This window comes from Corvus hawaiiensis, chromosome 13 (genome assembly GCF_020740725.1).
Source record: "Corvus hawaiiensis isolate bCorHaw1 chromosome 13, bCorHaw1.pri.cur, whole genome shotgun sequence".
NCBI lineage: Eukaryota > Metazoa > Chordata > Aves > Passeriformes > Corvidae > Corvus > Corvus hawaiiensis.
The window spans coordinates 19,254,601-19,267,760 of NC_063225.1; the positions used below are offsets into that span (position 1 = coordinate 19,254,601).

General features: G+C 39.4%; 1 protein-coding gene across 6 annotated transcripts in view; it reads left to right on the top strand.

Annotated features, from left to right (window-relative positions):
- The window catches only part of TMEM266 (transmembrane protein 266), a 60,732-nt gene that overhangs the window by 8,130 nt on the left and 39,442 nt on the right, over positions 1–13,160 (top strand). For 3 of the 6 annotated variants that reach the window (XM_048317989.1, XM_048317990.1, XM_048317991.1), the window contains 3 exons: positions 6,933–7,087; positions 10,845–10,918; positions 11,957–12,058. In XM_048317989.1, coding sequence (XP_048173946.1) covers positions 6,933–7,087; positions 10,845–10,918; positions 11,957–12,058 — 331 coding nt within the window. The remainder of the gene's footprint in view (positions 1–6,932; positions 7,088–10,844; positions 10,919–11,956; positions 12,059–13,160) is intronic. The other 3 variants (XM_048317994.1, XM_048317992.1, XM_048317995.1) reach the window with 3 other exon arrangements.

Genomic DNA, 13,160 nt, shown 5'->3' on the forward strand with positions numbered 1-13,160 from the left:
AGTGCTTTTTTTGCATCAAGTCCAATAAAAGTGATGGAGAATAGCAGAAAAATTGTCAACATGCATGAAAGTAATACATGGATAGGGAAAAGCTCTCCTTTCTATATTTTCTGTAAGTTCCAGTTAGGAGGTATCAATCACAATAAATTATTTAAAAATTTGCAGATAATTACACTACAGACTATATATTTGTGTGTGTGAAGATAGACAATGAGCCTCTCTCTTGATAAAGATCTGTATTTTTTGGGGGTTGAGAAACAAGGGGGGAGAGATATACACCAACTTTTAAATTATTTGTTGTATTTGTTTTAAATTGCAGCTCTTGAGTTTTAATGTTAAACATCTGAAACATGAAGGTGCTTTCAAATACTGTGTTTTACATCAAAAGCTGTAAAGTTTGTGAGTTCACACAGTTAATGTGACTCATTTGACATTAGCTGTAAATAGTCACGCTGTTGTAATTTAATAATTTATGATCATCTGTTCATAGCCTTAGATTTGTTTGGTCACAGCTAGAAAGGGCATTAAATAGTGGGAATATCTGAAAAAAAGAAAACCATAAGGAGAGAGAGAGAGAGAAAAGAAGGGAAACCAAAACTGAACAGAGATTTACAGAGATGCAGAAATTAACACAGAGAAGAGTTGTGAGTTCACATTTTAAACTGGTTGCAAGACCTTGCTGGTGAATGTATTCCGCCATCCTGGGAAAGAAAGATGTCGGTTCCTTCAGTCTGTCTTCTGTAATTGTACCAAGTAGTAGATGCCATTATTTTGGTTTTCGTATTCATCTTTCAGATATTACTTGGATCTTTTTGAGGTATTTTACTTGTGCTCTCTACAAAACTTAAAGGTGCTTTATCTAAAGGAACTTCACTAGATCAAGTGCTCACATTTTTCTTGTTTTCTGCTTTTCTTGTCTTTATCTGGTGGCATAATTAAAAATAGTCCATTTTCTGAAAAGTTTTGTATACCTCATGCAGATCCTGGGTGCATGGTGAATAATGAGGTCCAAATCCAAGACAAAGTGCAAAGGTTTTGGAGGGCACAACTATTTCATGTAGCAAGCAAGCTCCTTGCATTTACAAAAGTGACTTGTAATTTAGTTTTAGCTGCCAGTCATAGTCTGAATCCAGAAAGATGGTGCAAAATCCTAACACGAGGATGCAGTGAATGAGACTGTAGTGCTGATGTGTTCTTTGTGCAGTACTATATCACTGCTATCTCGGTGCTGTGGTCCCAGCAGACCTGCACTGCAGCAGAAAAGGAGCATTCAGCTCAACAGAACCTTTGAGGTGCCCAGCTCTTCAGCAGAGAAAACATGAAATTTTGGGCTATGTTACAGGGGTATTCAGTGATGTAGAAATTTGTTTCTGTACACAGCCTTTTAAGTGTTTCGTTTTGTAAATTTTGTTTCCCAGAATAACTCATTACTGTGTTTATCCCAGTACCTAAGTGCTTTGAGTGTGTCCCTCCCATGTCTTTTATCAATTGGTAGAGAGAGCAGTACTGTAAGTAAGACAAAGAATTAATTTTCTAGCTCAGTGATTTTAAGACTTTTTTCGGTTTGGAGATATTTCTGTATTTTTCCAAGAGAACTTGCTTTTCCCAGGTAATTTTTGTGAGTAGAAATGTAGCAATTGTAGCCCACAGATCACTGTTTGCAGAGCTCTTTACTGGAGACTGGAAATTACATGGGTCTAATTTGTCTGGCTTGACACTGGAATTAATTGTCTAAATTGGGGAAGATATGGCTTGGGGGCAAAATTTGAAATATGGGTAAGCAATGGGACAAAGGGGAAATGTGGAAAAGAGGAATATTTGTCTGAAAGGCAGGTCTGTAAAAAAAATCAGCTAAATGCTGAGCAGCAATCTAAAAGCAAATCAGATCTTAGGATTGCTTAGGAAAAGGAGCAGAGAATAAAAGAGAGGTGTTGTGCTGTTGTGCCTCTCTGTATATCCAGGCTTTGCCCACGTCTTGAACACGAGTGCAGTTCTGCTCCCTGTCAAAAAGGATATGGTAGATATAAAAGAACTGGAAAAGAATCAAAGGAAAACAGTGATCAAAGATGTGCTACAACTTCCATTGGAGATTACTACGTAAACTAGAACTCTGCAGTCTGGAAAAGAAGGCTGACTGAGATTTGATTGATATTACAAAGTCTGTGGCACAGAGAGGTTAAAACAGGTTTGACACCCACACACCCCCTCCAAATACAGTCTCTAAGGTACCTTAATAGATTAAGGCCCAGTTCCAAAGAAACAAAAAGAGTTTGCTCTTGGCACAGAGGGCAGTAGATGCCTGAAGATACTTTCTGAAGGATGTGTGGCTGAGAGTAGCTTATCCCCCCAATGGGAGGTTGGACGGGTTTGTGGAAACGAAATTCATTGAAGGTTACTAAGTACAATGTGAGAAAACACATCTGTCTCAGGAAGTGACCAAATGGTAAAGAATTGGATGCTGTGAAAATGTTAAGGGGAAGGATTTATATGTTTGCTATGTTCTTAGTCATCTGGAGACATCTGCTCATGACCACTGTTGGAGACAGGTTGCCAAGCTTTTGTTCGGTGTGTTCTGGTATGGCTGCTCTTATGTTTCTTAAAGAGAGTTTTTGAGGCTGACGTTAATATTTCACTAAAGATCTTAACATAAAAAGGAAAAACCTAATAAGCAATTTTCTAGTGTGAGGAGTAGAAGGCCAGGTAATCACAGGATGTCTGTGAGCAAAGGGTGTAATATACACCTATAAAGAAAGCACAAATGATCCTAGAAAGCTTCAAGTACTTCAAATAGAGCTGGGAAGCATTCATGTAATTAATTAAACCTATTCCAAAATATTATCTGTGGCTCCAGTTGTCTGTATTCACATGCAGAAGAGGCTGCTAGGATAGTTACAGAAACTGAGGGTCTGTTCTACAAAAAGCATGGGCTTTAATTAAATTACAGAAGTGGCTGTCATTACTGTGTATAATGCGTCGTGGACAAAATGCCAACTAGGGAAAAGACCTAATCAAGCTCAAGAACAATATTGGCACAAGAATGACTGTGTATAAACTGGCCATGGGTGAGTTTAGGAAGAAAAAAGGGGGGAATATCTCTTGCCGTTTGAGCAGCAGAGTTTTGCAGGAGTCTTCCAAGAAATGCCATGGGGCTTGAAATAGTACAAGTTTTAGTGGGGGAAAAGATGAGAGTCTTCTCAGTAGTTAAAGTTCTGTAGTTAAACCAAGCTTGTAGAAGTCCAGAAAAGAGGTGCAGAGCTCTGTTTGTTCCTTGGAGTTGGCTGCTCAAGGCCTCCAGCTGCTCCCTGAAGCCTGCTGTGAGGCTCTGCTGTGTTGTCTCAGCCAGATTTTGTATCATTATTTAGCCTGTGTTCCTGTCACTTCCTGACCATGGCCTTTCTGCTCCTTCAGATAGCAATTTGGATCTCATCCATCCTTCTGTTTTCTGATCATAACCATCTTGTGAGGTGCAAACACTTGCTGTTTAGCCAAAAGAAAGAAAAAAAAGACAGGGTAAGGTATAATGCAGATTTTGGGGTATTTGTTTACAAGACCAGAAAATAGAAACAGTGACAGCTGTTAACAGCTTGAAAAAACTGTTTGTAGTGATTCCTTACCAGATAAATATGTTCAACCCTTCCCAGTTTTGCCTTATGTTCCTTTCTTTCCAAGCTGTTTATTAGTAAGACTTAACAGGATGATGACAGATTGGATTTGCACAAAGCCATGTGTGAAAGTATCTTTTTAAAGAATTACCCCTCGTAAAATTCCACTAAATATATTTTAATGTCTCAGAACAAAACCTTACGGCCCAATGTCACCAACAATTAAAAAATTTCTGTGCTAGTGCATTTATTTACTTCATCCAGGCATTGCAAGAAAGGTAAATGATATTTCTGTTGTAGAGACAAAGTAGCTGAAATACCTGATGAACCTGTTTGAAGTCATGCAGGAAAGTTTTCCGAAGTCAGACTTGTCTGTGAGTTCAAGCAAACACAGTCAGGACACCAATAGAATGTGTACTTAATCTCTGAACAAAATAGGGGACTTTTTTACTAGTTTGTGGGGTTTTGGTTATTTAGTTTTTTGTTTGGTTTGGGGTCTTTTGTCTGAAGTGAGGGGGAAAAGGTCTTTTACTTGTCTATGGTTAGTATGAAATCTCTTCATAAATTTGAGCTGTGTAAGTTATATTTTTGTTTGTTGGGCTTTTTGAAAATTCTGTGTAGCTGACTTTCTAATCTGAGCTTAAAATTTTAAGTGTAGCTTTGCAGTGTCACAGGTGAAACGGCCAGAATTTGGAAGGTAAGTTTAAACGCACACTAATTCTGGTAGGGGTTTGTGTTTCTCCAAAACCATATTTCTCATCTGTTGAATGGATGAGCCCTTGCACATCAGAAGGGAGAGAGAGAGAGAGACTACTCTGCTAAAACAGGTTTCAGGGTTAAAGAGGTGAGATTTGTGTATTAGGGGTCAGGGTGGTTAGCATGTCAGCCTGTAGACAGCGGTGTGCAGGTGCTGGTCCCTGTCCATCTACAGGCCAAGTGTTCAACTAAGTCACCTTGGTGTAGCAAGTTAGGATACAGCACTGAAGGTGGTTCTTCAGTGCATAAATTTCAAATACATTTATGCCTTTGAAATCGCCTTATATATGAGTGTGATTTTTTAATATATTGACTTTTTCGGAGTGTGATACAGGTGGAATTATGCAGGTGAGCTGCACTTGACTGCTTAAGCTGATTGCTTTTTCAATTGTAAACTGATAGTTTAATTCAGAAGCTTTTTAGAATTGGTGTTCTAAATATTGAATAATACTACTGAACAGACAGAGAAAACGCCATGTTATTTAGGACTCTATAAGTAATTAAAGCTTGAGTAACAATTATCATGTGTGTATTGTATGCCAAGTATGACAGTTGGTTTACTCTTACTGGTACATTTGGTATATTTGAAAATCTTAATTATGCAGAGCTTTTAAAGGCAGGTACTTGGGCCCTCTACTGATGGTTCTGTGAATAGGAAAATCTGCCCTGCAATATTAAAACACTGGCATAATGGGTCTTTTGAAAAAGGGAAGATAAATATAAACAGAGAATAGGACTGAAGCCTGTTATGTTTAAACAGAGCCGTCCCTCCTCACTGTTTTTAGAAATAGCTAAAAAACCCCAATCCTAAGCCCAAAATCACAGTTGCATTAAAAACAAGTTATCCTGTTTTGAGATTATGTGAAATAAAATCCATTAAATGATCAAGTTGGCAAAAAGGCTTTATCCCAATGCCTTTTTTTTTGCTTTGTGTTTTAACACAACCTATTTAAAATCTAGTGCATTCTGTATTCAGGCTGGAGCCACAACAGAGTTTAACCTAAGGGCAAGTTCCTGATAGTAACACTTGTCAAATCTTCTCTGAAGCTTTGAGAGTCAATTGAGGAGGTCTTTTACAGTCAGGCAATCAGGCAATCTGACTACAAGTGTTGTTGATATGCTTAATTCTGAGAAGCTGCTTGAAAATGTTGAGTCTCTGAGCACTGCTTGGCATCACTTTCTCCCTCATTTGTGAGTATGTCAGAGAACATTTTGTGATGTTTTTCCAAGTGTTTGATTATAACATGAGTTATTGAGTCTAGGACTGTTTATTAGGAATTGATAAGTATCATCATATCTTCTTGTACACCACTGATTTCTGTGTATTGATATTTTAGTTAGACAGTGGGGTTACTGCATCACACTTGCAGCTTTTTAAACCCTGTTAAATAAATCATGTCAGCTTTTCATTACCTAATGTGTATTTACAGTGCTTTGAAAATCTGAAGTGTCAGGCAACCATCTCATCTGAACTTTCTGAGGTGAGCCAGTACAGGAACATTGCAGAACACTGTGATGAGAAATGATGTGATACTGCATCAAAGTGATGCTGAGGGGGAGGAGTTAGGAGATAAACAGTATCAGGATGGGCTTTATGCTTCTGAAGTCCCTGCTACTGTTACTCCTATTACCAATACTCCTAAAAGAAAAAAAAGTATTTTTTAGCAACCCTCTTGTAAATGTGTATCAGCATTAGCACAACACTAATGCAACGTTTACTGCTTCATCGACTTCCCTCCAGAGTTCTGGTCCTCAGAACTCAGCCTCCTCACAGCTTCCTGCATCCTGCTGAGACCTTATTTTTCCTCTGAAAAAGGGTGACCTCATCCAAACTAGGTTTGGGAGCGGTCCCTGGTGCATGCTGTCCCCCCAAACTCTGGCAAGGTAATTCTTGGCCTGATCCACAAACAGATTGGTGAGAGTTGGACAAATAGCCAGGCGAGAGAGCCTTGACCAGAGGCTTGACACTTTGCCAGGCTGCGTACCTTTGCTACTATAAAGTGTAGCTGTGGAGTCACTGAGCTTATTCTTCGGTGTTTTCCAGATTCCTGTTGTTCTTTTCCATGATGTCATGGACTGATTGTTGCAACCCAAATTTGGCAGCCCTTGTCAGATCTGTCTCATAGTAGAGCAGGTATAAAGGTGCATGACCAGAAAATTCAGTAGCAGAGAAATCCTTTAAAAAAAGTCATTAACTTCTAAATAGCATAGTCCTTGGTACTCACTGATAAGTGAATGCAGCATGTATGTCAAGATAAGAGCACATGAACACTAGTGAGATAGGAAGAAAGTGGAAATGTGTATGATAATTAGGGCTGCATGACTCAGTACATTGAAGGCACTTGGACGCCACTACATTCCAGAGCTGGGGAGATCCCAGGGCAAAGGTTTTTCTTACATTTTTCTTGGTAAAGAAACTAGTGAAAGTGAACTTTGAAAAGTCTTTGTGCATTATTGCTGAGTGTATCCATAACAGCAGAACTTAAATTTTGAGTTCACTGCTCTTTAGCTCTTTTCCTTTTTCACTTCTTCTTCTTTTCTTTTCTTGTTTTTCCCTTAATTTTATTTCCTTAGATCTAACTGGCTAAAACCATGCTGTGGGAGACGAGCAGCTGTGTGGCAGGTATTTTTGCTCAGTGCAAGTCTCAACAGTTTCCTGGTAGCCTGTGTAGTATTGGTGGTGATTCTTCTGACTCTGGAACTCCTAATAGATATAAAGCTTCTCCAGTGTGAGTAGGAGGAATTTTTTTTTTTAATTTTGATTTTTTTTTTTTTTAATTTTTTTTTTTTTTTTTTTTTTTAGTTTTGATGAAAAAAGGCTTACCTTGCTGGGCGGTTTTTGAAGGGGGAGGATGTTGGGGATGTTTTTTTCCTACCATTTAAATGATTACTAGGCTAGGTAAGAAATGTGTTCTTGTGGAACCCTGGTATAGTGAAGTCAGTCTCTTCCTTATTAGTCTGACCAAATCCAGGTGAAATAACAAATTCAGTACAGGACAAATTTTCAAAGGATGCAAGCAAAATGTACGTGCAGAGATTCACACGTGTTGTCATTAGTACTTGAAAAGCTCTGTCCTCTACAGACATATTACTTATGCACAGAAGAAAAATCTGTGCATCATTAATCTCTGGTACCCATCACACGTGGATATACAAAAGCGATGAACATACAAAAATAAATAGGGTATTTGGTGTTACCTCTTATTAATTTACTTCTGCTCAAGTGGATAGGAAGTGAAATTATAGCCTTCTAGCTTGTAATGCACTGAAATGATACAGACTTTCATTCTGCTTTGCTAACACACTGAGTGAAATAATGGCTTAAATGGAGTTTTGCTTTATCTGAATTCACTCTACACAGGTTCCACAATGGAAGTTTTAATGCTGCTGTTTTGCTTCCTAATTTTTTTTTTTTTCCCTCTACTCTTCTTTTCCTCCATTCCACCCCTTTTTTTCTTTTTTTCTTTTTTTCTTTTTTCTTTTATGATACCATGTTGACTTGACCACAAACACCACCTACACTTTCCCCTGTGGTAAATGTTGAGGAGCAGCCTGTAGTATCTCCATGCAATCTCAGATGTGTTGAAATGGCAGCTGGGGTTCAGACAATCGCATAAATGCAAGAATACATAGCACAAAAGAGTCATGGTCTGGTGTCTTCTGTGGCAACTTTAAACTGAACAAACAAAATTTTTATTCTCTTGAAGTCCTTTTACTGTTGTAATTTGTCAATTGATTGTAGTAGAGTAAAGATTTGGGTATTGCAATTGTATTAAGATGACTTTAAGGGACTTTACTGATAATTGCAGCCATTTCATAAAGTCTGTAAGATGAATAAATGACTGTGTGTCATTCCACACTGTTGCTCACCATTTCCACCCATCTGTCCATACTGCACACACTGTTCTGAGCATGGCCCCACCGTTACAGCTGTTATTTTCTCTGGTCACTCACCAGTTTTGGGTGAGGAAGTCCAGGATTTGGATGAGTCTGCCACTTTCAAAAAAGTTGGGAATGCTCATTGTTGGTGTAAGTCCTGAAGAATTGAACACGGAAGAAGCTTTCAACAATATTTGTTGAAGTGTCACATCTTTCTGTTTATGTAGAGAAGTTTCACTTCCTGTAGAGACAAACAGTTTACAGACTGTTGATTTCTCTGAGTTTTAACAGTTTTGGTTACCCTCCTCTGGAAGCACCCACTTTTTCACCATTTATTTTCTGAAGAACTTTCTAAAGAAAGCTTAACTTTAGGCATCATTGCTCCTCTGCATGTCTGGTGCGTATAACACTGTTGAAAGCTCTGCAGCTTACACCTTGTGCATGACCTGTAGGTGTTTGGTTGAGCTGGGTGACTTCACTGTTCAGAGGTGGCCCCTGCCTGGGTGGATTTTCTTGGGACCCATTCCACTTGTGTTACTACTTTACAGTTTAGCTAATGAATCATCATAAAGCCATGAGGCTTTTTCTCTTTGCCAAGTTTGGATACCTTCCATCTTGTTTTAAATCAGATACAGGCTGGCTGGGTGATGCTGATAGAATTTTTCCAGCTGTGCCTTATGAGAGATGTGTGTCACATTAAGGTTTTGAAAACCCATTAGCCCATAACTATGTTTCTCAAAAATGTAATTATGGTTTTAAAGAGTTCTTTATTCTTTATAAAACCAAGCAGTGCATTAAGATACTTTACAGCACATCACTTCCAATTCTGTCCATAATGACAACTGCTAATCCATGCTATAGACTGTAATTACTTAGGAGGCCTCCCTTTATTAAAAGAAAACCAAAGCAACCAACCAAAAAAAAAATGCAGCAGAAGCAACCTGGTGTTTTCTTTGGCTGTGACATTTTTAGAGCATATTTTTTCTCTGCTACTTTCAGTGTAATCTTTGGTTGCATGATGCACTTCTCCTATGCATAAAGCTTTTGGTTTCAGAGGTGGACACCAGATTTGCAAACTAGGACACACACATGAAAAGGTCGGAGACCTTTTAGGGTATTTGGGGGAAAGAAACTCAGGAAATTATGTTAGTACTGCCCTCCTTCTGCAGTCAGCTTCCTGAGCAGCGTGGAGCTGAGAAGCTCCGCTCCTGAGCTGCCAGCCCTGTGCCCTGGCTGCGGCCGTGCAGAGCTGTGCAAAGGGAACACTGCCTGTGCTGCAGCCGAGCCTCAGTAACGCGGGGTTCAGGGCTTGCCCAAACCAAGAGTATCACATACACATGCTTGCAGTGTATATCTGCCAGGAAATCAGAGGGAACAACGTCCACTGAAGGCAAGGGTTTCTACTACGAGCTTCTGTAATGGTCACTCAGCGTTTGTCAGGATGAATTTTCGTCCCAAATTCGTGGTTGCTGTATCTTTTTGAGTCGCTAGGGGGCAGATGGAGCCTTTATGTCAGTCGATCCCTGTTGGAAAAACTGCATCCAAAGGGTTTCTGGTTCTTCAGGCTACCCAGTAAAGATAGTGCCTTAGGATAACTTTATTGTATTTTATTTTGCTGATTTGTTTCACTTTTAAGTAGTTCCTCTGCTGCAGCACAGCAAATTCTCTCTCATCAAGCCCCAAAAGAGCTTCAGCAGTGAGAGTTCCAGTGGCAGCACATACTCAATTTTATTTGTATCCTGATTTCTTCCTACATCCCTCTCCTCTCCTTCTCATATTAATCGATTCTGATTTAAAAATAAAATTGTTCATTTAGTGTGTGCACTGTATGTTCTTGGGACGTAGTTAATTCTGCCACAGCCTTGCACCTCTATGCACACAGCCACTGCTTGCCTTACACTGTCATTCTCTGACACTGCAAGACTGCACAGACTGCTCTGGTCTGTCTGCTGTGGAGATGGTAGACTCACAAGTACCCTGAATAAGGAGAGAATGTTTTCTCTTCATTCCCTTAATCCAAACTTAGGAGCATATGGAAGTAGGAATTGCTAGCAGTTGAGTTAGTGGGCCATGTCAACTTCGCATTTTTCTGTCAGCGTGAAATGTATTTTGAAGCCCATTTTGAGCACTAGCTTTTAAGTACCTGTTCCAGTTTAAGTACTGATCATCTGAGCTGAATTGTCAGAGACTGAACACGAGAAATAATGTGGGGATTGTAGAGCATTCTGTTTCCTTACTGAATCCTAACTCTGGAATTTTAGGTACACAGGAGTCAGTCATACATCTCGTACTAAAGCAGTGCATGGGGCAAGAACATGAAGCAGTGGCAGAGCATCAAAGACCTGAGCTGTGTGTCTGCCATTGCTTACCAGCAGGAGTGTCTGTAAAAGCTCCAGTGAAGAGCTGCTAACATGGTGAATTAGGGTGAGCAGCTCTCAGGGCTGGAGTTCCATGTCCCATTGCATCCCATCTTCTTTGTGGTACTTCCATTGCAAAATGTAAGAAAGCAAGCTTTACCCTGTGTAAGTTGTGGCAGTACTAATTATACTAAACCTAAGTTGCACTCTGCTACTATAATGACCCTTTGTTGTATTATATTAATTGCAGTTTCAAGTGCTTCCCAGTTTGCAGGAGTAATTCACTGGATCAGCCTAGTCATCCTCTCTGTTTTCTTTTCAGAGGTATGTATAACCAAAGTCTTTCCCCACATACAGAACTGCAAAGTATTTTTATGTTGTCACTGGAATTAGCAAGAGTTTTACAGTAGTTTGACTGTAATTAATGTAGTACAGTGTATTTTAAGGAAGAAAACAAGCAAAAATGTACTGTTGCTGCTTCTACTTAGCAAACTAAAAAATGTTTTTTAGATTAGCACTGTTTGTCAGTTACTTAGAATTGGTAAGGAAACATGGAAGAGGAGATATTGCCTTACAAATTATAATTGGAAAGCTGCAGAAAGAAATAATAATCTCTGAACCACTACAGGCACTGGACAGGATAGTTTGATCCATTTGTTATCAGTGTCATTGGATATAAGGTATAGGATTAAGATGAAGATATGTTTTTCAGGGATAAAGATCCACAGGAGTTTTTACAAAAAGATCTGTTTTGAGAATGGAATTATCTCCTCTCACGGTTTATTAAGGTAGTTTATATATTCCAGGTTGCTGCAGATAGACCTAGTCAGAGAATGAAACTAATGGTGAATTTCTTTGCCAAAATGTGTATGAATGTATGCATTGGAAAAGGCTCTAATCATGATGTAACAAATGACCAAACTGGAATAATCTGCTTTTCTGAGCTTTCAGCTTTGTTCCAGAAAGAAATCAGTGGAATTGAGACATTGAGTCTGCTGCTGAAATATTCAAAAGTGCTTTTATGGCTATTTTTCAGGTTGTGATATGTGACTTGTCACAAAAACAAGTTTTATGTTTGTTAAGTCGGAGTACAGCTTGGACTTAAATATTTAAAAATATTTTTTTCTGGTTCCATAGGAGAAAATATAATCCACAGAGATTTGTTAAAGTCTTCACTCTGTAGTAAATTTAGATGGTTACAAGGTGAAGGTTACAAAAAACCAATAATCAAAGAGCTGTGATATCTGCAAATGATTTGGATCACTTGTGTTGAATTCATACTCATCATATTATATCATTGGTAATTTCCATGGTGCTCCTGATGAAATACATTTACAGATATCATTTTGTATTTCTACACAGGGTTTTTCAGCTGGTGTTGTAGGTGGGTGCTTTCTGAAAGGATTGTTTGATGGCAGGCAGGAATCTCAGGCTGCTCTGCATCCCAGCCCTCTGGTGCTGCAGGTATGCAAATAGGTCCTATTACTGTCTCCATCCTTTGACAGTGAGGTGGGCTGTAGGTTACATGTAAGCTGACTGAAAATAATCTCTAGACAATTTAAAAAATTTTGCAGAGTCTTTCCTTTGTGAATTGCATATCCTAATTCCCAAAGACTCAGGTTTGCTAGATGGTGTCCATTCCCTTTAAAGAAATACTTTCCTCTCTCCTCGGTGGGGATTAGCACCCTGGAGCTCCCTGTAATCCTGAGCTTCCCAACAGGATCAGCTTGTAGCTGATGCTACCAGCATGGCTGCACAACCCTGCTCACCTGATCCCCTTTGCTTTCTGGAGCTGGTTACACTAAAAGCCTCTCCTGTGCTCCTCAATTCCTTTCTGCTGGACTGCAGTCTCCAGTTCTGTTTTCATTCACTTGCACCACCAGCACTCTGCTCACACCTGCCACAGTGCCTTGCTCCTATGTTGCTCCCTGAGTGCACAGGTGTTGTCAGGCTGTTTGTGGCAGTGCAGACACATCCTCGAGGCAGGGACTCATCTGGCTCAAGGAAGGGAATTAGTTATTTCAGTTCTATTGGGACAGGGTACCCTCCAAAGTGGATGAACTGGTTCAGAAGTATTTTGCAGGAAAAGAGTAACAGAAGTGTTTCACAGAGCCAAAACAGGTTTACTGACTCACCATCCTCATTTGGGATCTGTGTTGGTTTTTCTCCTCTCTTTATTAGGTATTTGGAACTACTTTGTCTTCTTGCTGTTCTCATTTATTATAAACTTACCACGCACTTCATTATCTACTTCTGTTTTCCGAAGTATCTTCCTTCAGCTATTTGATTATGGTTTGAATTTTGATCAAAGAAAAATGAGGCCACAAGACAGCCGTTGTGAGGTGCACAAACCAGGGTAGATTTTTGGATATAAGTTCATTTGGCAGCTCAGAGACAAAGGTGGCTCCACAGAGCAACTGGATGTGCTTCAGAGGCCACCAGTCTGGGACAGAGTTCAGGTGTACCTTTCCTTTTGGGTTTGCTGAGGTTGGCCTTATGCCAAGTTGAGTGCATGTCAAATTATGTCTTATGAGAGGGGAAAACAGAGGGTATAATTTTCTGTCAT